This window comes from Convolutriloba macropyga, chromosome 5 (genome assembly GCF_964194025.1).
Source record: "Convolutriloba macropyga chromosome 5, txConMacr16.3, whole genome shotgun sequence".
In the NCBI taxonomy this organism is placed as follows: Eukaryota; Metazoa; Xenacoelomorpha; order Acoela; family Convolutidae; genus Convolutriloba; species Convolutriloba macropyga.
The window spans coordinates 31268671-31295140 of NC_134472.1; the positions used below are offsets into that span (position 1 = coordinate 31268671).

Consider the following 26470-nt stretch of genomic DNA (forward strand, 5'->3'; position numbering starts at 1 on the left):
TTTTTCGCATATAATTTCAAACTGTGGTAACAGTGGAAGAATTTGGAAAAGTTGCGATAATGATTGAGTGTAAATTTGTATTTTAAATTTAAAAATTTCATTTTGAGGATGTCATTATTTGTAACGCTAACTTATTACTGTTAAGGGATTTGGTAAAGTTTGTTTTCGACACCTCTGAGCAAAAACTTTGAACAGTTTTAGCAAGAATTTCAATGGTTTTGTGTCACCAAGATCTTTTTGTCCAATAGATTTATAAATTACTCGCAAACAAAGTTTGAAGCAATTAGTGTATACGTGTTGCTCTTCTATATGCACATTTTTCTCTTTTGCTCTTTTGTTCAAGAATGTCTTTGACTTCTTGGATGACATTTTCACATTTTAGGTCTTTGTTTTTGGGTAATCTCAAAGCCATTGACGATCAACGCCATTTTAGTTTAATGATTAAGATGTCAGATTGCTATCTTGGAGGTCCCGGGTTTGATACCCAATGAGGTCGGTGTTTTTGCAACCATAAAAAAATCAATGCTACATCGCTAAATTAAATTGCCCCCGCCTGTCGTTCCAGAGCCTGAAAAACCGATTAAGTTTATAAAGTTCAAAATTGGTGACGTCAGTTAGTTCAATCAGATTCCTTCTGCGAAAAGTTTGCGGGATTATCTAGGCTGTTTTTTCGAATTTTACGTTTCTTCTCAATTTAATGATTGTGAACTTTGTTGTTGCGTTGATGTATTGTTTCAATTTGAAGGATATTTACAAAAACTTTCCTTGTACCTATGTTAGAATTTTACCATCGGGGTTAGTAGTTGAAGTTTTGCTTTATAAGGCGGTAAGTAAACATTATGTGCAATAACTAAACGTTTGAACCTGCTGACACATATGGAGAGAAAATGTCTTCACTTTTGACGCAACCGTCACGTAACAAAATATTTCCGTCGCCGAAAGTCTCATATCAACTTAATTACCCAAAGACATCCATTGTTTCTGTATCTTGATTTTAATCTGCGATAAATTTGTGGACTAAAATGTACAGAAAAATCAATTAAACAAATATAAAATTCTTTCAAAAGCTTTTGAAAACCGTTTATAATAACAAAAAAAAAGACCTGCTCTTTGAACTCAATTCAATGTTGTTTTCTGCAGCGAACAGAAAACAGTGATTAGCTCATGTTTATAAGAGTGTTTTGAATTGTTGAATCTGGATTTTAAGTGAGAAAAAGAGAGAAAAACAGAGAGAGAGAGAGAGAGAGAGAGAGAGAGACAGACAGACAGACAGAGAGAGAGAGAGACAGAAAGAAAGAGGGAGAGAGAGAGAGAGAGAGAAAAGGAGGGCGGGAGAGAGAGAGAAAATCTTGAAAACTAAACTTTAGAATTACAATGTTTTCTATACTCGAGAAATTTTGAGATCCTTCAGGCTAAAACTCGTCCTTATTCAAGCAAACAAAATTTCAAAATACGTTATAAAAAAACAATTTTTTTTCGAAATAAAAAGGGAGTACATACGCAAATTTTTGAAAAATTAGTTATTTTTCTGTAAAACCTCCTATCGCTCCTATTTTTTCTTAGTCATTAGCATCGGTAGCTCAATTAAATCCAACAGTTAGTAGTGTAACGTAAACGCCATTTAATTGGGACTTCGGATAAATCTTATTAGGATAAATCTTATTCGTATAAATCTTATTCGGTTAAATCTTATTCGGATAACATCTAATCATAGATATTTTTAATTCCACCTATTCTCAATTAGACATAGTTCATCATTTCGAAAACATGATGTCACATCAGACCCTTTCTTTAGTGAAACTTAAATTGAACAATAATTAGTTGCTATTTAATTTCAAATTGCCTCCATTTTTAGAGAGAACATGCAATCCAGCACACAATTCGTAGAAGAGCTTAAAGAACCTGCTGATAAACAATCCGCTTTAGCATCAAAGATACCAAAAAACAAGCAAAAATTAGTTTTACGAGTAATTTTTCTATGATAAACAGATGCAGTTGTTTCTTTCAAAGAAGATAACTTAAAATAGCGATCATCTTATATATTAAACAAGTGAGCTCTAAAGTGGGACAATATTTTTGCATGTTTAAGGGGCCTCTCGAAGCGCATGTTTAAGAGCCCCATTGAGCGGCATCATTAAGCGGACATACTGAGAGAGGTCAATGACCTAAAAGGCTCAAAGTAGATGGGTGAGAACCGAACCTGGGACAAAAGACTATTAGTCAGTTGCCGTTACCACGAGGCTAAGAGGGCTTGAAAATATGCTCACCCAGAGGGAGGATTTACTGCCCTGGGTACTACATGAAATCATGGTTATTTTCTGCAGCGTACAGAAAACAGTGATTAGCTCATTTTTATAAGAATGTTTTGAATTGTTGAATCTAGATTTTATGTGAGAAAAAGAGAAAAAAAGAAAGAAAGAAAGAAAGAGGGAGAGAGAGAAACAGAGAGAGAAAAGGAGGGCGGGAGAGAGACAAAAACTTGAAAACTAAACTTTAGAATTACAATGTTTTCTATACTCGAGAATTTTTGAGATCCTTCAGGCTAAAACTCGTCCTTATTCAAGCAAACAAAATTTCAAAATACGAAATTACGTTATAAAAAAGACAACAATTTTTTTCAGATATAAAAAGGGAGTACATACGCAAATTTTTGAAAATTTAATTATTTTTCTGTAAAACCTATTGTTCCTATTTTTTCTTAGTCATTAGCATCGGTAGGTCAATTAAATCCAATAAATAGTAGTGTAACGTACCCTATTTAATTGGGAATTCGGAAAAATCCTATTCGGATAAATCTTATTCGGATAACATCTAATTATAAATAATTTTACTGTCACCTATTCTTAGTTAGACATAGTTCATCATTTCGAAAACATGTCCCATCAGACCATTTCTTTGGTGAATTAAATTGTCCAAAAATTAGTTGCTAATTAGTTTCAAATTGCCGCCATTTTTCATATGGAACAGGCAATCCAGCACAAAGTTCGTAGAAGAGCCTAAAAAACCTCCTGATAAACAATCAGCTTTAGTTTCAAAGATACCAAAATCTAAACAAAAATTAGTTTGGGAGTAATTTTTCCATGATACCCATGTGCAGTTGTTTCTTTCAAAGAAGATTACGTATAATAGCAATAATCCTTTATATAAAACAAGTGAGCTCTAAAGTGGGACAAAATTTTTGCATAATTAAGGGGATTCTTGAAGCGCATGTTTATGAGCCGCATTGAGCGGAATGGTTAAGCGAACATATTGAGAGAGGTCAATGACCTAAAAGGCTCAAAGTAGATGGGTGAGAATCGAACCTGGGACAAAAGTCTATTAGTCAGTTGCCGTTACCGCGAAGCTAAGAGGGCTTGAACTTATACTCGCCCAGAGGGAGGGTTTACTGCCCTGGGTTCTACATGTTTTTTAAATGCTCCCGAACTAAGTTTGAAGTTCTTATTGTAAACGTGTTTTTCTGCAAAATTTTAGCTTTACAGATTCTGTGCTATTCTAGAACACTCTTAGCTTTCAACTAAGATTTTCACGCTTTAGTTTTTGATTTTTGTGTGATCTCAAATCCTCTCAATCTGAAACATGTTTATTAATACAATAAAAGCGATCGTGAGAAACGATGGTATGCAGTCGTTATACCGCAGTTGGGAAGATGGAGGACTGCTATTCTGAGGGTCGAGGGTTCGAACCCGTGTCAGGTACCCTCGCTTTTGTAGACATGAAAATTTCTAATAAACACCATGCCGCCTGTTGTTCGAGAGAACTTCTTGCAACGCTGATTCGTTTTGTTCCTGTGTTTGTTAGGGGGATGAAAAATGCTAATCCTACAAAGTAAAAGCGTGAGCTGTAAAATGGGACTAAATGTTTGCATGTTTAAGAGGCCTCTCGAAGCGAATGATTAGGAAGCACATTGAGCAGCACGGTTAAGCGAAAATGTCGGGAGATGTCAATAATACAAAAGGCTCAAAGTAGATGAGTGAGAACAGAAGCTGGGACAAAAGTCTTTTAGTCAGGTGCAATTATCACGAGGCTAAGAGGGCTTGAAAGTATGCTCGCCCATAGAGAGAGAGAGACAGAAAGAGAGAGAGAGAGAGAGAGAGAAAGAAGATGGGTACTAATGTCCTGGGTACTACGTGCTTCTTGAATGCTCCCGAACTAAGTTTGAATTTCTTGTTGTAAACCTGTTTTTCTGCAAATTTTTAGCTTTACAGATTCTGCGCTATTCTAGAACACTCTTAGCTTTCAACTAAGTTTTTCACGCTTTACTTTTTCTTTTTGTGTGATCCCAAACGCTCTCAAACTGAAACATGTTTATTGATACGATAAAAGCGTTTTTGAGAAAGGGCTGTTTTTAGTCATTAAAGCGCAGTTGGTAATATGGAAGACTGGTATTTTGAGGGTAGATGGCTCGAACCCGTATCGGGTACGCCGCGTTTGTAGACATGAAACTTTCTAATTAACACCATGCCGCCTGTTGTTCGAGAGAACTTCTTGCAACGCTGAGTCGTTTTATGTTCCTGTGTGTGTGTGTTTGGGGGATGAAAAATGCTAATCCTATTTATTGAACGCGCGAGCTCTAAAATGGGACAAAACTTATGCATGTATAAGGGGACTCTCGAAGCGCATGTTTATGAGCCGCATTGAGCGGCATGGTTAAGCAAAGATTTTGAGAGAGGTCAATGACCTAAAAGGCTCAAAGTAGATGGGTGAGAAGTGAACCTGAGACAAAAGTCTATTAGTCAGTTGCCGTTACCGCTAGGCTAAGAGGGCTTGAAATTATACTCGCCCAAAGGGAGGATTTACTGCCCTGGGTACTACATGTTTTTTAAATGCTCCCGAACCAAGTCTGAAGTTCTTATTGTAAACGTGTTTTTCTGCAAAATTTTAGCTTTACAGATTCTGTGCTATTCTAGAACACTCTTAGCTTTCAATCAAGTTTTTCACGCTTTAGTTTTTGATTTTTGTGTGATCTCAAATGCTCTCAATCTGAAACATGTTTATTAATACAATAAAAGCGATCGTGAGAAAAGATGGTATGTTGTTGTTATAGCGCAGCTGGGAAGATGGAGGACTGCTATTGGGAGGGTAGAGGGCTCGAACCGTATCGGGTACCCCGCTTTTGTAGACATGAAACTTTCTAATTAACACCATGCCGCCTGTTGTTCGAGAGAACTTCTTGCAACGCTGAGTCGTTTTATGTTCCTGTGTGTGTGTTTAGGGGACTAAATACTAATCCTTTTTATTAAACGCGTGAGATCTAAAATCGGACAAAGTTTATGCATGATTAAGGGGCCTCTCGAAGCTCATGTTTAAGAGTCACATTGAGCAGCATGGTTGAGCAAAAACGTCGAGAGAGGTGAATGACATAAAAGGCTGAAAGTAGATGGTTGAGAACCGAACCTGGGACAAAAGACTGTTAGTGAGGTGCAGTTAACACGAGTTCAAGAGGATTTGAAATCATGCTCGCCCTGAGAGAGGATTTACTGTCTTAAGTACTACGTCTTTTTTATTGCTCCCGAAGTAAATTTGATTTTTTTTTTAAAAGATTTTTTCTGCAAAGTTTTAGCTCTACAGATTCTGTGCCATCCTAGAACACTCTTAGCTTTCAATTAAGGTTTTCAAGCATATTTTTTATTCCTGTGTGATCTCAAATGCTCTCAATCTGAAATATGTTTATTTATACGATAAAAGCGGTTGTGAGAAACGGTAGTATGTAGCTGATATAGCGCAGTTGGTAAGATGGAGGACTGCTATTCTGAGGGTCGAGGGTTCGAACCCGTATCAAGTACCCTCGCTTTTGTAGACATGAAAATTTCTAATAAACACCATGCCGCCTGTTGTTCGAGAGAACTTCTTGCAACACTGATTCGTTTTGTTCCTGTGTTTGTTAGGGGGATGAAAAATGCTAATCCTACAAAGTAAAAGAGTGAGCTAAAAAATGGGACAAACTGTTTGCATGTTTAAGAGGCCTCTCGAAGCGAATGATTAGGAATCACATTGAGCAGCACGGTTAAGCGAAAATGTCGAGAGATGTCAATAATAAAAAAGGCTCAAAGTAGATGCGTGAGAACAGAAGCTGGGACAAAAGTCTGTTAGTCAAGTGCAATTATCACGAGGCTAAGAGTGCTGGAAAGTATGCTCGCCCAGAGAGAGAGAGAGAGAGAGAGAGAGAGAGAGAGAGAGAGACAGAAAGAGGATGGGTACTACTGTACTGGGTACTACGTGCTTCTTGAATGCTCCCGAACTATGTTTGAAGTTCTTGTTGTAAACGTGTTTTTCTGCAAATTTTTTAGCTTTACAGATTCTGTGCTATTCTAGAACACTCTTAGCTTTCAACTAAGTTTTTCATGCTTTAATTTTTTTTTGTGTGATCCCGAATGCTCTCAAACTGAAATATGTTTATTTAAACGATAAAAGCGGTTGTGAGAAACGGTGGTATATAGCTGTTATAGCGCAGTTGGTAAGATGGAGGACTGCTATTCTGAGGGTCGAGGGTTCGAACCCGTGTCAGGTACCCTCGCTTTTGTAGACATGAAAATTTCTAATAAACACCATGCCGCCTGTTGTTCGAGAGAACTTCTTGCAACGCTGATTCGTTTTGTTCCTGTGTTTGTTTGGGGGATGAAAAATGCTAATCCCACAAAGTAAAAGCGTGAGCTATAAAATGGGACAAACTGTTTGCATGTTTAAGAGGCCTCTCGAAGCGAATGATTAGGAATCACATTGAGCAGCACGGTTAAGCGAAAATGTCAATAATAAAAAAGGCTCAAAGTAGATGCGTGAGAACAGAAGCTGGGACAAAAGTCTGTTAGTCAAGTGCAATTATCACGAGGCTAAGAGTGCTGGAAAGTATGCTCGCCCAGAGAGAGAGAGAGAGAGAGAGAGAGAGAGAGAGACAGAAAGAGGATGGGTACTACTGTACTGGGTACTACGTGCTTCTTGAATGCTCCCGAACTATGTTTGAAGTTCTTGTTGTAAACGTGTTTTTCTGCAAATTTTTTAGCTTTACAGATTCTGTGCTATTCTAGAACACTCTTAGCTTTCAACTAAGTTTTTCATGCTTTAATTTTTCTTTTTGTGTGATCCCGAATGCTCTCAAAATGAAATATGTTTATTTAAACGATAAAAGCGGTTGTGAGAAACGGTGGTATATAGCTGTTATAGCGCAGTTGGTAAGATGGAGGACTGCTATTCTGAGGGTCGAGGGTTCGAACCCGTGTCAGGTACCCTCGCTTTTGTAGACATGAAAATTTCTAATAAACACCATGCCGCCTGTTGTTCGAGAGAACTTCTTGCAACGCTGATTCGTTTTGTTCCTGTCTTTGTTTGGGGGATGAAAAATGCTAATCCTACAAAGTAAAAGCGTGAGCTATAAAATGGGACAAACTGTTTGCATGTTTAAGAGGCCTCTCGAAGCGAATGATTAGGAAGCACATTGAGCAGCACGGTTATGCGAAAATGTCGAGAGATGTCAATAATAAAAAAGGCTCAAAGTAGATGGGTGAGAACAGAAGCTGGGACAAAAGTCTGTTAGTCAAGTGCAATTATCACGAGGCTAAGAGGGCCTGAAAATATGCTCGCCCAGAGAGAGAGAGAGAGAGAGAGAGAAAGAGGATGGGTACTACTGTACTGGGTACTACGTGCTTCTTGAATGCTCCCGAACTATGTTTGAAGTTCTTGTTGTAAACTTGTTTTTCTGAAAATTTTTAGCTTTACAGATTCTGCGCTATTCTAGAACACACTTAGCTTTCAACTAAATTTTTCACGCTTTACTTTTTCTTTTTGTGTGATCCCAAATGCTCTCAAACTGAAATATGTTTGTTTATACGATAAAAGCGGTTGTGAGAAACGGTGGTATGTAGCTGTTATAGCGCAGTTGGTAAGATGGAGGACTGCTACTCTGAGGGTCGAGGGTTCAAATCCGTGTCAGGTACCCTCGCTTTTGTAGACATGAAAATTTCTAATAAACACCATGCCGCCGGTTGTTAAAGAGAACTTCTTGCAACGCTGATTCGTTTTGTTCCTGTGTTTGTTTGGGGGATCAAAAATGCTAATCCTACAAAGTAAAAGCGTGAGCTATGAAATGGGAATAAATGTTTGCATGTTTAAGAGGCCTTTCGAAGCGAATGATTAGGAAGCACATTGAGCAGCACGGTTAAGCGAAAATGTCGGGAGATGTCAATAATATAAAAGGCTCAAAGTAGATGGGTGAGAACAGAAACTGGGACAAAAGTCTGTTAGTCAGTTGGCGTTACCGCGATGCTAAGAGGGCTTGAAATTATACTCGCCCAGAGGGAGGATTTACTGCCCTGGGTACTACATGTTTTTTAAATGCTCCCGCACTAAGTTTGAAGTTGTTATTGTAATCGTGTTTTTCTGCAAAATTTTAGCTTTACAGATTCTGTGCTATTCTAGAACACTCTTAGCTTTCAACTAAATTTTTCACGCTTTACTTTTTTCTTTTGTGTGATCCCAAATGCTCTCAAACTCAAATATGTTTGTTTATACGATAAAAGCGGTTGTGAGAAACGGTGGTGTGTAGCTGTTATAGCGCAGTTGGTAAGATGGAGGAATGCTATTCTGAGGGTCGAGGGTTCAAACCCGTATCAGGTACCCTCGCTTTTGTAGACATGAAAATTTCTAATAAACACCATGCCGCCTGTTGTTCGAGAGAACTTCTTGCAACGCTGATTCGTTTTGTTCCTGTGTTTGTTAGGGGGATGAAAAATGCTAATCCTACAAAGTAAAAGCGTGAGCTAAAAAATGGGACAAAACTTATGCATGTATAAGGGGACTCTCGAAGCGCATGTTTATGAGCCGCATTGAGCGGCATGGATAAGCGAAGATATTGAGAGAGGTCAATGACCTAAAAGGCTCAAAGTAGATGGGTGAGAAGCGAACCTGGGACAAAAGTCTATTAGTCAGTTGCCGTTACCGCTAGGCTAAGAGGGCTTGAAACTATGCTCGCGCAGAGAGAGAGAGAGAGAGAGAGAGAGAGAAAGAGGATGGGTACTACTGCCCTGGGTACTACGTGCTTCTTGAATGCTCCCGAACTAAGTTTGAAGTTCTTATTGCAAACGTGTTTTTCTGCAACATTTTAGCTTCACAGATTCTGTGCTATTCTAGAACAATCTTAGCCTTCAACTAAGTTTTTCACGCTTTAGTTTTTGACTTTTGTGTGATCTCAAATGCTCTCAATCTGAAACATCTTGATTAATACAATAAAAGCAATCGTGAGAAACGATGGTATGTAGTCGTTATAGCGCAGTTGGGAAGATGGAAGACTGCTATTCTGAGGGTCGAGGGTTCGAACCCGTGTCAGGTACCCTCGCTTTTGTAGATATGAAAATTTCTAATAATTTCCATGCCGCCTGTTGTTCGAGAGAACTTCTTGCAACGCTGATTCGTTCTGTTCCTGTGTTTGTTTGGGGGATGAAAATGCTTATCCTACAAAGTAAAAGCGTGAGCTATAAAATGGGACAAAATATTTGCATTTTTAAGAGGACTCTTGAAGCGAATGATTAGGAAGCACATTGAGCAGCACGGTTAAACGAAAATGTCGAAAGATGTCATTAATATAAAAGGTTCAAAGTAGATGAGTGAGAACAGAAGCTGGGACAAAGGTCTGTCAGTCAGGTGCAATTATCACGAGGCTGAGAGGGCTTGAAATTATATTCGTCCAGAGGGAGGATTTACTGCCCTGGGTACTATATGTTTTTTAAATGCTCCCGAACTAAGTTCGAAGTTCTTATTGTAAACCTGTTTATCTGCAAAATTTTAGCTTTACAGATTCTTTGCTATTTCAGAACACTCTTAGCTTTCAATCAAGTTTTTCACGCTTTAGTTTTTGATTTTTGTGTGATCTCAAATGCTCTCAATCTGAAACATGTTTATTATTACAATAAAAGCGATCGTGAGAAACGATGGTATGTAGTCGTTATAGCGCAGTTGGGAAGATGGAGGACTGCTATTGGGAGGGTAGAGGGCTCGAACCGTATCAGGTACCCCGCTTCTGTAGACATGAAACTTTCTAATTAACACCATGCCGCCTGTTGTTCGAGAGAACTTCTTGCAACGCTGAATCGTTTTATGTTCCTGTGTGTGTGTTTAGGGGATGAAAAATGCTAATCCTATTTATTAAACGCGTAAGATCTAAAACCGGACAAAATTTACGCATGATTAAGGGGCCTCTCGAAGCTCATGTTTAAGAGTCACAATGAGCAGCATGGTAAAGCAAAAAAGTCGAGAGAGGTGAATGACATAAAAGGCTGAAAGTAGATGGTTGAGAACCGAACCTGGGACAAAAGACTGTTAGTGAGGTGCAGTTAACACGAGTTTAAGAGGATTTGAAATCATGCTCACCCAGAGAGAGGATTTACAGTCTTAAGTACTACGTCTTTTTTATTGCTCCCGAAGTAAGTTTGATTTTTTTATTTTAAAATATTTTTTCTGCAAAGTTTTAGCTCTACAGATTCTGTGCCATCCTAGAACACTCTTAGCTTTCAATTAAGTTTTTCAAGCATATTTTTTTATTCCTGTGTGATCTCAAATGCTCTCAATCTGAAATATGTTTATTTATACGATAAAAGCGGTTGTGGGAAACGGTGGTAGGTAGTTGTTATAGCTTAGTTGGTAAGATGGAGGACTGCTATTCCGAGGGTCGGGGGTTCGAACCGTCGTCGAGTACTCTCCTTGTTGTAGACATTTCTAATCAACACCATGCCGCATGTTGTTCAAGAGCACTTTTTGCGACACTGAGTCGTTTTATGCTCCTGTGTGTGTTTGTGCTGGGATGCTAATGCGTCCTATATAATAAACGCGTGAGCTCTAAAATTGGAAGAAATTTTTGAATGCTTAAGGGGCCTCTCGAAGCGCATGTTTAAGAGCCGGATTGAGCAGCATGGTTAAGCGAAAATGTCGAGAGAGGTCAATGACATAAAAGTCTCAATGTTGATGGATGAGAACCGAACCTGGGACAAAAATCTGTTAGTCAGTTGCAGTAAACACGAGTCTAAGAGGGCTTGAAAGTATGCTTGCCCAGAGAGAAGATTTACTGTTCTTGGTACTACGTGTTTTTTTAATTGCTCCCTATCTGAGTATGAAGTTCTTATTGTAAATTTGTGTTTTTCTGCAAAATTTTAGCTGTACAGATTCTGCGCTGTTCTAGAACACTCTTAGTTTCTAACTAAGTTTTCCAAGCTCTTTGTTTTGATTTTTGCGTGATCCCAATTGCTCTCAATCTGAAATATGTTTATTGAGAAAAATAAAAGCGATTGTGAGAAAGGGTTATTTGTAGTTTTTATAGCGCAGTTGGTAAGATGGAGGACTGCTATTCTGAGAGTCGGGGGTTCGAACGCGTGTCGGGAACCTTTCTTTTTGTTGTTATGAAAATTTCTAACCAACACCATATGACGAGAGTTGGTTCATGTTCCTGTGTGTGTTTGTGTGTGTGTGTTTGTTGGCGTGTGTGTGTGTGTGTGTGTTTGTGTTTGGGGATGAACAATGGCAACTGTTTTCTCATTTTATCAATTTTTCTTTCCATTGGCTTGCTTTTTTTGTTTTTTTTTTAGTTCAAATCCTTGAAGATGGTTTTCTTAAACCACTGGGATTTTCCAGTTTGTATGTCTGCCACTAAATGAATTATTAGATCATTCAATTTTCCTCCTTCTTCTTCTTTTTGGTTTCTTTCTCTCTTTCACTCTCTGTCTCTCTCTCTCTCTCTCTCTCTCTCTCTCTCTTTGTTTCTTTCTCTCTTTCTCTCTCTCTAACTCTCTCTCTCTCTCTCCTCTCCTCTTTCTCTCTCTCTCTCTCTCTTTGTGTGTTTCGGCCTCTGTTTCTTTTTCCTCCTTTCCCTTTTTTCTCACTTTCTCATTCTATCTCCTCTTTCCTTCTTTCCGTTCCTTTTTCTCTCTCGCTCTCTTTCCCTTTGTTTACTTCTATTTTTCTCTTCTCAAATTTAAAGATCAGGAAAACCAGTTGAGCAGATAGTCACCACAGGAAACGGTAGGCCAAAATAGAATACACCAAGAGCTTCAAACAGACTGAATTGGAAAAATCAAAATATTTTTTTCTGTCCTCCATAGGATAACCACAGGTTGTTTTATTTTATAGCTGTTGATTTAGGTTCTATCGCCATTATCCATAAAGTCGATAGGAAACTAAGGTTTAAGCAGTTTTAATCTTATTGTCTAATCTTCCTTTATTATGTTATACATCAGTCGCAATTGAGCACAATCGTTAATATTGCTCCTGCCGTAACATGTTTTATGTGTCCATAATCATGCAACCTAGCAAATAAAAAATGCGTTTTGAGATGCGCATTGCTATCATAGTTAAGCACCTATTATGCACATTTTCTTGCTCAGTAAGCATGCGGTATAGCAAAAACAAGTGAGTCACAAACGCCATTGTCCAGAAATTTGCTTTAGAAAGAGCAAAGGCCAAGTGCAATACGCATAGTTAGTGTAAGTGGTGAGACCTATGGCTGTTCAGTGAGGGGTATGGGTTCAAGCCTGAGTCGGTGCGAAACAGAAACTCTAACTTCTTTTAAACATCTTATTCGTGTAAATAATTTTCTTATGGTCTCGCGGGCCTGCTAGTTCCAGGTTAAATTATCAAATTGAGTGCAAAATTTGGATGTAAAACTTTGAAACAAACAAAGTGACTATAAAAGCAATAAATTTAAAAAATTGATTTTGGGACTAAAAGCACTCAAAGTTACTCGTTTCAAGATACTCGGTTTTGACAACCATATCATTTTTTGGCTATATTTTTTTCCAGAACCAATGCCATCTGGGAGTTTTTTTGCATGCAAAACATGAAAAATTTTTTATGAAATTAAATTGGACCTCCTCGATTTTTTGTAGCTAAAAAATTCTGATATTGGATCGCGTTTTCCCCCCTTTTCAATGGCAGTTGAAGTTTTGAAAAGTTTTCTTTCGGATATCTTATTTTAAAGAAAACTTTCAAACGTACAACAAAAATATTATTTACTTTGCATATAAAGACAGCTTATGCTTATATTGCGGCCAGTTAAACTGATCAGTATTTTGCTTATGTAGGCCGAACGAAATGATTTTCGTTCAATTGAAAGAACTTGGAATGATAAAAGAAATTAGTGAAAGAGTACCACGGTTGCTAATTTTCTTGTATGAAATTGCTAATTAGATGGTCTTTAGTTGCCTATTGCGTTGTTATTTTTTGGAAGTTCAAATAGTCCTTTTTTGAAGAATTTCTCAGCAATGTTTTCGTCATTGGTTTTGACATATTTGGACGAAGTGTGGAAAATATGTTGTCCTGACGCCATCTTTTTCAGAAGCAAAATTTTCAGAAGCAAAACCACATTCAACGACAGTTTATAATCTTTCTTAGTAAAGCCAATACCATCAGGGTATGCAATTTTAACTAATTTATTGCAAAGTTAGGGAAATTAGTGAAATTTCAAAGCTATTGAGAATTGGTTAAAATAGTTAAAATAGTTTCTTTGCAGAGAGTTTTGATCAGTTTGAACAAAAAATACGGAGTTTTTGGTGAAAATGACCCAACGTGAACAAAATTAACGTGAAAGGTGAATTGCTCAGGAAATTTTAAGACCTGAAAATTCAGATATATTGAGCAACCTTCCCAGGTTTAGGTCAGACCTTCCAGACCTCTGATCAGACCTTCCAGACCAAAATGTCCTCTGATCAGACCAAACGCAGACCTTGGTCCAGGCTATTGTGCGCTTATGATCAGACTCAAAATCAGATCATGGTCCAGACTATAAAGACTATGATCAGATCGAATTGACCTCTGATCAGACCGAAACCAGACCATGGTCCAGACTTTTGTGTGCTTGAACCGCTGTCCAGACCCTGTAATTTCGGTCTGGGAACACACGGGTGTGCGGTCGAGTGGGTCTGATCATAGCTCAATTTGGGTCTGGACCTAAACCTGGGTTGAGAACTCTTGTGTCAAATATATGGATCGGCCAAAATTGACTGAACAAAAACCAGTTGAGCATATATTTCCTCTCCCGACAAATGGGGTTGTAACAAAAACGTTGAGTGGGAGTGCGATCTTTTTCAATATGTTGGATGAAAATTTAGAATGATAAACATATATTCCAAGAGACTGGAAGACCAAATTTTATACACATTCACGTTCAAAAACAAAGTTGCCTTTTGTACTTAGAAAGTTACGAATTGTCAAAAACTTTTTGACGATCAGACTAAGTCAAAGTATTACGCAATTTTGCAAGAAGGCAAATATTGATCACCTTGTCTGAATTTGAAAGCGGTTAAGTTTATTACTTAAAGGCTGAAGGTCGTGCATGACATCATTCAGTCTTTATTTTTTAATTTGAAAATTGTTGCAGCTAAAGTTGAGAAATTAGTTCTCCTAAATTATGCATCGCTCCTCTTGTACTGCATTTTTTTCAATGGTTGTTTGTTTGTGCCTGGGGTTTGCCAACAGCAGCCATAAGTGGCTCACGAAACGAGCTATTTGGAATGGATATAAAGCCCCACCGAGGAACTGGATAAAGTCCCACTTCAAGATGGAAAACATTTAGTAGCCCGCTAAATTTTGTCCCACCCAATAATGGCCCAGGTCAACAAAATTTTGTTTTCAATAGCTTTTTTTAAATAAATCACTTTTCACCTCTTTACCTCTTAAAAACATAACCAGGGAAAGCATTTCCTTGTCAAGCTGGATAATGGTGTCCTATTTAATACAAATTTAAGTCCGGCAAAATTTATCTCAACTCTGGTTTGTTTTCCAGATTCAAGCCGGGGAAAAATACTTAGTTTTTTTACCAACATGTAATCTAGTTCCTCTTCTAACTGACAGACCCTTTTTTGCCCAGCTGCGGAAGTCGGGGCGCCATCACTGTGGAGCTGCAATTGTCGGGAATCAATTGGCACTCTCTGCAGCCCATTGCTACCACGGACCAGGTTCTTATTTCAAATATTCTGAAGATATTTGGATCTGTTCTGAAATTTAGTCCCCGGGTAGGGGAGGGGGTAATACCTTTTCTATGCAGTAGCGTGGGTAGGGTGGGACTGATACTCCCAGGATGAGGTGCGCGACCCAACACTTGCATGGACAAGACGGGTTTGGGTAGCGCAGAGAGGGGTTTTGTGCAACTAAGCTCATAGTTTAGACAAAGTTTCGATCACGCCGTTTCCGTCTGGCCAACCCTAGTTCCAACATCGTCGTTTTCAAAGCGTTTCAGCTTTAGTTCAGTCTTAGTACAAAAAGGACTTACATGCTTGATTCCTCATGATCATATCAAGATTAAGTGAGTGTGATTTAATGAACGAAAGCTCGATCAATGTTCAGCAAGTCTGTTAAATTTTTAAATTGGAAAGAGTTTATGAATGAGTTCTATTAAATTTCATGTTTTTCCGAAGAAGTTGTCTCCAGGAGGTACGTTTTGAAACTCAGACTACAAGTTTATCCTCACATTCGATTACACTATAAACAAAAACTCAATGTTGAATGGAAAAAACCGACGGTTCATGCTTTTCAAACCGAACTCACCAAATCTTAGAAACCGAACCTAACGACTGTTTGTAATGTGGGAAACCGAACATTCCGAACAAACCGAACATACCAACAAGTTCTTACGTGGAAAATCAAAAATACATACCGATCATTTCTTTTTCAGTATTTTTTGGTCTTCTGGACAACAGCAAAACTGAGAGTAGACCATAGTCCTCGTAGTATGCAAAAATACGTATACTTATGGTAATTTATGTCACATTCTGTTATCGTGGAGGGGATACAACTAGTTATATGTGAGCCAGACTGGGGGTAAGAGGACGTATGTATGTATAAAGATTACATACAGCCTGTTTTCATCAATTTTCCAAAGAAGTACCTGAAAAAGTGAGAACAATAGACCTGTCAAATTATCATAATTACCCCAGGGGTAATAATTTTAATGACACTAGGTGAAATCCGTCCAGTTGTTATAATTGATTTTTCACTCTAATGCATTTGCTTTACTATATGTAATCTTATCTAATTAATGAATTTTATCAGAAAAACTCCAGTTTTTGTTTTTCTGTTGTTTCAAATTTTAAACCTCAAGCTGTTCTTTTTGTGTTAATGTATGTTACAGTACAACGTGATAGGTATTTGTTGGAAGTAGAACTCAATGGCGATAATTTCAAGGTCAATGATAGATGAAAAGTTTGATTTTTTTTAGTTTTAGCATCTCAAACCTGAAACTACAAAATAAGTTCGAGAATGGTATTCAATATTACCTGTCGATAGGTTGTTTATAAAAAAAAAATTAATGGTAACTTTTCAAAACTACGAGGTTACGGGTTTTGGTTTTTCCGAAATTTCAGCTTCTGAAACCTGAAAACTCAAGTTACCATTTTTGGAACTATGTGTTACAATACATATTTACAGCGTAATTTTTAACGTAGAATCCAAGGGGCAAAATTTCAAAGAGGAGCAAAGAGGACAAGTTAGAAATTTTCATGAAGCTTAGATTTTGAAATCTCAAACCGAAAATTGTTGAAGCTATAATATCTAAATCATCTTTATGCTTTTTCTCAACGTAAAATTCAACGACGACAAAATTTGAAGAACGACAAATAATTGTTTTTTCCAGATTTTCAAAAAAATATTCTCAATTTACACAAATCTTGACAAAAAGCACACTATTCTTGCTGAAAACCCTTAAATTTTTTAAAAAATTTCAAACTGCTGCTAAAAATAACCAATTATTGTCAGAAGAACTCAACTCTTGCTGAAAAAGAACCAAATCTTTCAATAAACACAGGTTTTGCCAAAAAAAGTGAAAATGCCAAAAATAGCGAATTTTTGCTACAAAATACTCATTTTTGCCAAAAAAAAATCCAGTTCCTGCCAAAAATAATCAACTCTAGCAACAAATTACACAATCCAAGCAAAAACTACCCAAATTTGTTTCAAAAATACTGAACTGTAGCAAAAGGTATCCAATTCTAGCCAAAAAACCCTCTTTCTGCAAAAAAAGTACTGAAATTTTCTAAAAAAAACAAGCAGTTGTTGCCCAGAAAACCATGTGTTGACGAAGATAACATAATTCAAGCTAAAAATTATCCGAAATTGTCAAAAAAGCAAAGTCTGCCAAAAAATACCCAATTTCGGCAACAATTACCCACATTAGATCGAAAAAGATCCAACTATTGGCTGACAAGTGTCCAATTATTGCCAAGAATAAACCAATCCTAGTAAAAAACACCAAACTTTTGCCAAAAAAATTCACATTTTTAATGAATGCCCAACTTCTGCCAACCGAAAACACGCAAATCTTTCCAAAAATACCTATTTTCAACACAAAGTAGCTAAATCTTTTCAAAAAAACCCTAAATATACCCAGTTTTTTTAAGATCGGCGAAAATTACAAAAATTGTAAGCAGTTTTACAGAATGTTAGCCAATAATTATCTAAAATTTGTCAAAAATTATACGATCTTGCCATCATCACTTTTTAATTAAATTTTTTATAACAGTCCCACTATTTCATGATATTACAAACTTAAGAAATTTTGACTTTTTCTATTGTAACAACAAACCTTCCCAGGGGACTGCTTTAGGTTTTTTGAGCCTAAATTTGTCGCAAACTACTCAGTTTCGTTCCAAAAAAGTCCTAAAAATGTCGCAGACAAATCAAAATATTGAAACAACTACTTCCTACTATCTTAACAATTTCAGACAATTAGGTGATCTCATCCTCGTAGGGAGTGGCTGCTCTCTTTTTAATAAAGTTTATCCCAGTTGCGTTGTATTACTGCTACAATTAGGGATGCCTAAGCAATGTATGGGGTCACTGAACTCCATCTAAACAATTTAAGATGTGATTAGTTTTTTTAACCAAAGTGTGGAATCTATTCTGTTTTCTCAACCCCATTTTTTTACGCGCCCAGTTACAAATAAGGTTGGGTTGTACAGCACGTTACTATGTGAGAAAATACCAGGTGCTCCTTGTGGTCTTAAAAAATAAAAGTTCACTAATGTGTGGGGCCAAACAAAACAGACCCAAAGTGTGCACAACTCACTTGATTGAAACGCTATTCAGATTTTCGTAATAACTACGTTACAATTTCGTCATTATGATGTCATTTTTTGCAAACGCACACGTACAGAATTCCATTTCCTTGTTGTTCCAATTTTTCTTTTCAGTAAATCAGCTCTAGCTAGCTCTTATTTCTTATTATGTTCATGAGACAGTTTCAAGCTTTCTTTATTCCAAGCCTAAGTTGTCAACTCTAAACCCAACTGTTAACATTTTTCATCGCCAGGACATCTCCCAATTTCCTGTTCGACATAAGTCATTTCTCTTATAAATTATGAAAACAAACCTGAAAACGGATAAATGGGTATTATAATCATCGTGCAAATCCGCAAATAGCATATGAATTCTTCAGAGAGAACGCTGTTGCAATATATTATTACAGCACAAAACTTAGCTTAACTCTGTTCTATTCAAGTTTCCGAACGCCTTCAACCAAACATAAATCCGGAATAATGAACATCAAACCTGTGAAATTGAACAAAGATCTCAAGGCTCACTTTTACCTCGCCGAATTCACTAATGATACAACAATTATAAAGGAGAGAAAAACTTGCTTCGCTTGGTTTGCTGACCTACCATTCTCATTTCCGAAAAAATTCTATTCTTCAATGGTGTTTTATGTAAACTGTGTATAGCATAAGGTGACTTTTCGAAGGGAGGACATGTTACAACAAAAAACACACTATTCTTGCTGAAAACCCTTATTATTTTTTTTTTAAATTCAAACTGCTGCTAAAAATTACCAATTATTGTCAGAAGAACTCAACTCTTGCTGAAAAAGAACCAAATCTTTCAATAAACCCAGGTTTTGCCAAAAAAAGTGAAAATGCCAAAAATAGCGAATTTTTGCTACAAAATACTCATTTTTGCCAAAAAAAATCCAGTTCCTGCCAAAAATAATCAACTCTAGCAACAAATTACACAATCCTAGCAAAAACTACCCAAATTTATGCCAAAAAAACTCAACTGTAGCAAAAGATATCCAATTCTGGCCAAAAACCCTATTTCTGCAAAAAAAAACTCAAATTTTCTAAAAAAACAAGCAGTTGTTGCCCAAAAAACCATGTGTTGACGAAGATGACATAAATCAAGTAAAAAATTATCCGAAATTGTCAAAAAAGCAAAGTCTGCCAAAAAATACCCAATTTCGGCAACAATTACCCACATTAGATCGAAAAAGATCCAACTATTGGCTGACAAGTGTCCAATTATTGCCAAGAATAAACCAATCCTAGTAAAAAACACCAAACTTTTGCCAAAAAAATTCACATTTTTAATGAATGCCCAACTTCTGCCAACCGAAAACACGCAAATCTTTCCAAAAATACCTATTTTCAACACAAAGTAGCTAAATCTTTTCAAAAAACCCTAAATATACCCAGTTTTTTAAGATTGGAGAAAAATACACAAATTGTAAGCAGTTTTACAGAATGTTAGCCAATAATTATCTAAAATATGTCAAAAAATATACGATCTTGCCATCATCACTTTTTATTTAAATTTTTCATAACAGTCCCATTATTTCATGATCTTACAAACTTAAGAAATTTTGACTTTTTCTATTGTAACAACAAACCTTCTCAGGGGACTGCTTTAGGTTTTTTGAGCCTAAATTTGTCGCAAACTACTCAGTTTCGTTCCAAAAAAAGTCCTAAAAATGTCGCAGACAAATAAAAATATTGAAACAACTACTTCCTACTATCTTCACAATTTCAGACAATTAGGTAATCTCATCCTCGTAGGGAGTGGCTGCTCTCTTTGTAACAAAGTTTATCCCAATTGCGTCGTATTATTGCTACAATTAAGGATGCCTAAGCAATGTATGGGGTCACTGAACTCCATCCAAACAATTTAAGATGTGATTAGTTATTTTTTTAACCAAAGTGTGGAATCTATTCTGTTTTCTCAACCCCAATTTTTTAGGCGCCCAGTTACAAATAAAGTTGGGTTGTACAGCACTTTACTATGTGAGAAAATACCAGGTGCTCCTTGTGGTCTTAAAAAATAAAAGTTCACTGATGTGTGGGGGCCAAAACAAAACAGACCCAAAGTGCGCACAACTCAGTTGATTGAAACGCTATTCAGATTATCGTAATAACTACGTCACAATTTCGTCATTATGATGTCATTTTTTGCAAACGCACACGTACAGAATTCCATTTCATTGTAGTTCCAATTTTTCTTTTCAGTAAATCAACTCTAGCTAGCTCTTATTTCTTATGTTCATGAGACAGTTTCAAGCTTTCTTTATTCCAAGCCTAAGTTGTCAACTCTAAACCCACCTGTTAACATTTTTCATCGCCAGGACATCTCCCAATTTCCTGTTCGACATAAGTCATCTGTCTTATAAATTATGAAAAGAAACCTGAAAAACGGATAAATGGGTATTATAATCATCGTGCAAATCCGCAAATAGCATATGAATTCTTCAGAGAGAACGCTGTTGCAATATATTTTTACAGCACAAAACTTAGCTTAACTCTGTTCTATTCAGGTTTCCGAACGCCTTCAACCAAACATAAATCCGGAATAATGAACATCAAACCTGTGAAATTGAACAAAGATCTCAAGGCTCACTTTTACCTCGCCGAATTCACTAATGATACAACAATTATAAAGGAGAGAAAAACTTGCTTCGCTTGGTTTGCTGACTTACCATTCTCAATTCCGAAAAAATTCTACTCTTCAATGGTGTTTTATGTAAACTGTGTATAGCATAAGGTGACTTTTCGAAGGGAGGACAAGTTACAACAGTAAAGATCAAAAAAGGCGTCTTTCAATCAGACTACAATCGCAGCAACAATAAAATGAATGACATAGTCGCCATTAAAATGAGAAAACGTGTATCGACTCACTGACTGTAAAACCACCATCCAGAATACCGATAAGAACATCAAAACGTTGTTAGAACCTTGATCGAGGTGTTAATGGCTAAAAATGTAAGAATTTCTGTGAATGTGTTGAATGGTTGCAACAATTGTAATTTTTAGCGTTGAATGCGTTGAGGATAAAGCCCGGTCATTAGGTCTTACTGCTCTAAATTAGCAGAGTTAGATATAGTGATTCATAGCAGTCATTAGTATGAAACTTAATAGCCTTCAGTTTAGAAGCTTAATTAGGCATAATTGTTTAATCTAACTGAAACTGCGTACTATGCCAAACTAGAACATGCTTCAAAATTTTTGTACCTTTGTTTTTTTCTTGTTTCATTCGCTATGGGCGTCAATGGTATGGATATTTTTCTGCATATTTGTAGCTATGTTGTAGAGCGTATTTTGATTAGAGTCCTTATTTAATCTCTTGTCTAATTTTTTATAGCTGCAAAACTCTAAGCTGAGCGTAACTATATCGCAGTGTTCATGTTTTTTTACAATCCAATTCATATGTGTTGTATTGGTGGGCTATTTTTTTTACAACTCAAAGACTAAAAAATATAGAATTATTCTGAATACTGTGAATGGTTGCAACCCTTGCAGTTTTCAGCGTTCAATGCTGTGAGGATAAAGCCCAGTTATTATGTCATACTGCTCCAAGTTATCATAGTTAGATTTAGCGATTCATAGCCGGCATTAGTGTTGAACTTAATAGCCTTCAGTGTAGAAGCTGAATTAAGCACGATTGATTAATCTAACTGAAATATATTTCAAAACTTTAGTAACTTTGCTCGTTTCTTGTTCAGTTTCAATGCCGATGGGCGTCAATGGCGGTGAAATTTTCCGGCATATTTGTTGCTATGTTATAGAGCATATATTGATTAGAGTGCGTATTTTTTGTCTTGTCTAATTTATTATAGAGGCGAATGAACATCAAATCTGTGAAAATAAAAAAAATCTCAAGGCTTACTTCATCTCCTAATTCAATGATGAAGCAGAAATTATAAAAAAAAGAAAAACGTGCTTCGATTGTGTAGCTGATCTACCATTCTCAATTCTGCGTTAGCTTCTTTTGTTCATTTTTGCTATCGAGAACACGCAAGAAGTCTCGATGCCATAAAAACAGAAAATTGTAGACTTCAAAAACTACCAAAAAGCACAACTTTTCTAGTCTCAGACAGAATGGAAGTAAGCAAATCAGTTCCTGCGCAATTCTGCGATTATGAGTTGTCCTATAGACCATTGCAGGAAAATCAAATGGGATTTTATTAGGAATCAAAGGAATTGAAATTCCTCTGGTGTGGTTCTGGTGGTTCTGATAATTTGAAAGAGCAAAAGACTCGAGATTGCGATGAGTGGGCAATTGGGTCGTTGACAGAGAGTTTTATTTCGAGTATAGAAGAAGAGGACGCACTTGACCGCATGTTTAGTAACAAAAACTTGACAAGGCAATACCCTTTCTGTTTTTTTCTACGGAAACTGGATTTGATTCAAAAGATACAAGAAAAGAGGTGCAGAGAGCACCGGCTGTTCAAAGTACTTCACTGAGGTCTGCCAAAACCAACTTTAGTACATGAGTCAATGGAGATAAAGATGACCAAAATCTTATTTTTCCTAATGAAGCAAGTGAAACAATATCTGCAAAAACTTCCCTCAAGTCTGAGCAATCGACGTATTGTATCTAAAACACTGCCAAAAGAAGGGCTTCTGCTGTCAATAATCCAAAGAGTTTAGGACGCAAAAAACTAGAAGGCTATGAAAGCGAAGTGGTAAAGTGTCCTCCATCTCGCAAATTGAGCCAAGCTGCTGACTTATATAGTAACTAAAACTAGCAAGCTGAGTGATTATCCATTTGACTGATTGTTTGTTCATAATTTTTGTGCATTTTCAGAACTAAAAACAAGTAATTTCTAAGATGATCAATTGACATTTAACTTGCAATATTCATTTTTATACCCCTAAAAGCCGAGTTTCTGCTATACTTTAAAATTGATACTTTGATATTAATATTTAACAAAATGTTGTATTTTATCTATTTTTGATTAAAAAAATGGATCTGTTCTGTTTCGGCCTCCCCATCTTAGTGAGCTTATATTTTTTACGCCCCCCAGGAGCACGTGCATTTTTCTTACATAGTAACGTGCTATATAACAACATATAATTTATAACTGAGGGCGTAAAAAACACTGGGGGGCCAAAACAGAATAGATCCAAAAAATTTACTGCAAAAACAGTATGTAAAAGAAACATCAATCAGAAAAAGTTTTTAAGAGTTTTCTTCTGTAAAAATGTGTTTTGATAATGTAGTTTCTGAAAACAACATCGTTTGAATGTCAGTTTTTCAATTAAGTTTCAAACGAAAAAGCTTTCTTTAATGTCTATCTGTTCAAAAACATCTTTCTTATTATATAATTTGGATCTAATAATGCATTTTTCAAACCCCGTTATACAAAAAAACATCCTTAAAAAACTCTCTTTTTTCGTTTTCAGTTTTTGCAAAACGGTCCTTTAAAAATGCGTTTCTGAAAACAATATTGTTAAAAAACTTTTAATTTGAAATATAAATTTACTTCGAAAAATTCTGCTTTTTGTAATACCTATTTTTTAAAAAATAAAAATGCCGCTTTTCATTATGTAAATTTGGTAAATTTTTAAGTAAAAATTCTCTTTTTCAAAAATGTTTGTACAAAAAAAGCATCTTTAGAAAAATGGCCGACCCGGATTCAAATTTGCTTAAAATGTAAGCAGACAGACAATTGTGGATGTTTTTACTATTTTTGCTTTTATCTTTCATAGGATTGGCTTAAGGGCACTAATTTTTTTGACAACCGGTACGAGAAATCCATCCAATCTTCTGTGGGTGCCGGCAGTTAATTATTACTAAAATAAGGGATTCTAAGGAACAAAAAGTACACATTTTGAGGGGTGCAAACAGACTGGTTATGTAGGAGTGGGGGGGGGGGGTTCATAATTTTAAGACTACTCACGGAGTTCGCTATTATGAAATTTTGCTTTTTCCGTGATATTGAGACTCAAAAGTACAGATATCAATCTGCCGTTTGAAATCTTTGCATTTTTTTGCACATTTTTCTATTGCTGTTTTACACTCTTTGCTTCGAGAGTCAAGCGCTAATGTCTTGTATGTCCACTAAAAAACTAGAGTTTAGAGATTCGCTATATAAAAGAGGCATCCTGATCTTAATAAACATATGAATTCATACAAGCTAATTTTAAATGTGCTAATTCAAATGAGCTAAATTTATGAATGAACTGCTTAAAAGCCGCGGCTAAATTTGTATCTGCAAAACAAATTCCGTTTTACAATTAGGGTTGTTAAGGTTGTTGTGCCACTGAGAAACTGCCTATTTAGAACATAACTATGCATATTTTATTGCAACAGCTGAGTATTGAATCATAATTTACAATGTAAAGAGAAAAAGTAATATGAAAAGTTTGTTTTAGGTAAACTGAGTATAGCATATGGTGACTTCTCGAAGAAGGGAGGGCGAGTTACAACAGTAAAGATCAAAAAAGGCGTCATACATCCAGGATACGATCGCAGCAAGAATAACGTGAATGACATTGTCGCAATTAAAGTGAGAAAACGCGTGACTGTAAAACCCCCATCCAGAATACGGATAAAAACATCAAAACGTTGTTAGAACCTTGATCGAGGTGTTAATGGCTAAAAATGTACGAATTGCTGTGAATGTGGTGAATGGTTGCAACAATTGTAATTTTTAGCGCTGAATGCGTAGAGGATAAAGCCCGGTCATTAGGTCATACTGCTTTAAGTTATCAGAGATAAATATAGCGATTCATAGCAGGCATTAGTATTAAACTTAATAGCCTTCAGTTTGGAAGCTTAATGAAGCATAATTGTGTAATCTAACTGAAAGTGCGTACTGCACAAAACTAGAACATATTTTGAAATTTTTGTAACTTTACTCGTTTCATATTCTGTTTCATTCCCGATGGGTGACAGTTGGGGCCAACGGCGTGGATATTTTCGGGAATATTTATTGCTATCTTATAGAGCGTATGACTAGAATGCGTATAATTATTATCTTATCTAATCCTTCATTATAGCTGCAACTTTAAGCTGTAAACTGAGCGTAACTGAATTGCGGTGTTCGTGGATTTTTTACAATCCAAAGTAATTGGATGGTTTTGCTGTGCTGTATTTCTTATTTTCTTACGACTCGAAGGGTAGTATTGGAGGGTCCTTTTTCATCGATAACTTTTTCGAGCGTATTTAAAAGAAAATGTAAAACTAAATGCCGCGCGCAAAAAACTAAGTGTCTTTTCAAACCACTGAACAAATTGATGACCAACGAAGAGAGAGAGAGAGAGAGAGAGAGAGAGAGAGAGAGAGGGAGAAAAGAATTTTCTGTCCATGCCGCTTTTTTGAGAGAGCGAGAAGAGTGTAAAAAATTTTTTGCTAAGCGACCAAAATATTTTGATCACGTGCAGCTTCTTCGAAGCAGTTTTTTAATTTTACTTGATCTTAATAACTTTGGCTAAAGTTCTAAGTGATATTAACAAACAAGTTTGTTTGGCGGCCTTTTTGACAATCTCAATCATGTATTAGAGCTCCACGTGTAATTTTTTTGACCATTTTTGAAACTTTTTGGCTATTTTTGTACTCTTTTCAATACTTTTAGTGTCTGAGGTTGTTTGTGGTTGAATTTACCATTTATATTACTTTCATGACTTTTTGATATTTGTTGTTATCATTTTAAACTTGTTTTAGTTGAAGAAAACATGATAAATGTAAACAATTTTTTGACTAACTTTTAAGTTTTTCAAGATTTTTTGCCTATTTCCTCTCTCTTTTTGCCTTAAAAATTTTTTCATGTTCAGATGAGCAATTAGCGTTGCCAGTAGAGTTTTTTGTCACTAATTGAAAAGAATTAAAGGTTTGGTAGCACTTATTTTCTAAATTAATTTAATAAAATCTGCTGTTTTTTATAATTTTCATTTCTGGTTTTTATAAATTTAATTTTGAGTATTTTCCCGTTTGTTTGGGTGTCGTGAGGGGATCAAGAATTGACCACGAACTTATGCTAAGGAATTGTTGAGAAAACATGTTGATAAATTGCAATTTTTGGAAAATAACTAACGAGTTGCTTAAGTTTTCTAATGTAGATTTTTGCTTGTAGATGTTTTTCTAGATGTATCGCTTGCTGTTAGTTTTTTCAAATGCAGTTTTATTGCAAAGAGATTAGGTTAAATAGAAATTTTGTTATTGTTATTAAAAATTGTTTTGAGTCGCATTGTGCTAAAAATTGCAAAAAAATTTTCTTGTTCAAATGGAATGCTTTAAAGAAGTAAATAGATCTGCTAGTTTGGTTAAAAGTTGGCTATGGCACGAGTTAAGATTTAAGTGCATACAAACACTTATAGGAGCAACTCACAATGCAACCAATGGTTTTCAAAAACTTTAAAGACATTTGTCTTCATAAAATATATTGCTTTTTGGATTTTGCCTGCTGTTTGTCGTTCTTTTTCTTATTTCGTTATTTAGTCTCATCAATGAGAGATATCAA

General features: G+C 36.1%; 2 protein-coding genes across 2 annotated transcripts in view; one reads left to right on the forward strand and one right to left on the reverse strand.

The window, feature by feature from the left end:
* The window catches only part of LOC142339328 (syndetin-like), a 299712-nt gene that overhangs the window by 266883 nt on the left and 6359 nt on the right, over window positions 1-26470 (reverse strand). The window lies entirely within an intron of this gene.
* The window catches only part of LOC142339330 (transmembrane protease serine 11G-like), a 528023-nt gene continuing 515881 nt past the window's right edge, over window positions 14329-26470 (forward strand). The window contains exons 1-3 of the mRNA XM_075389304.1: window positions 14329-14503; window positions 14822-14927; window positions 24384-24517. Of these exons, the coding sequence (XP_075245419.1) occupies window positions 14381-14503; window positions 14822-14927; window positions 24384-24517 (363 nt within the window). The 5' untranslated portion in view covers window positions 14329-14380. The remainder of the gene's footprint in view (window positions 14504-14821; window positions 14928-24383; window positions 24518-26470) is intronic.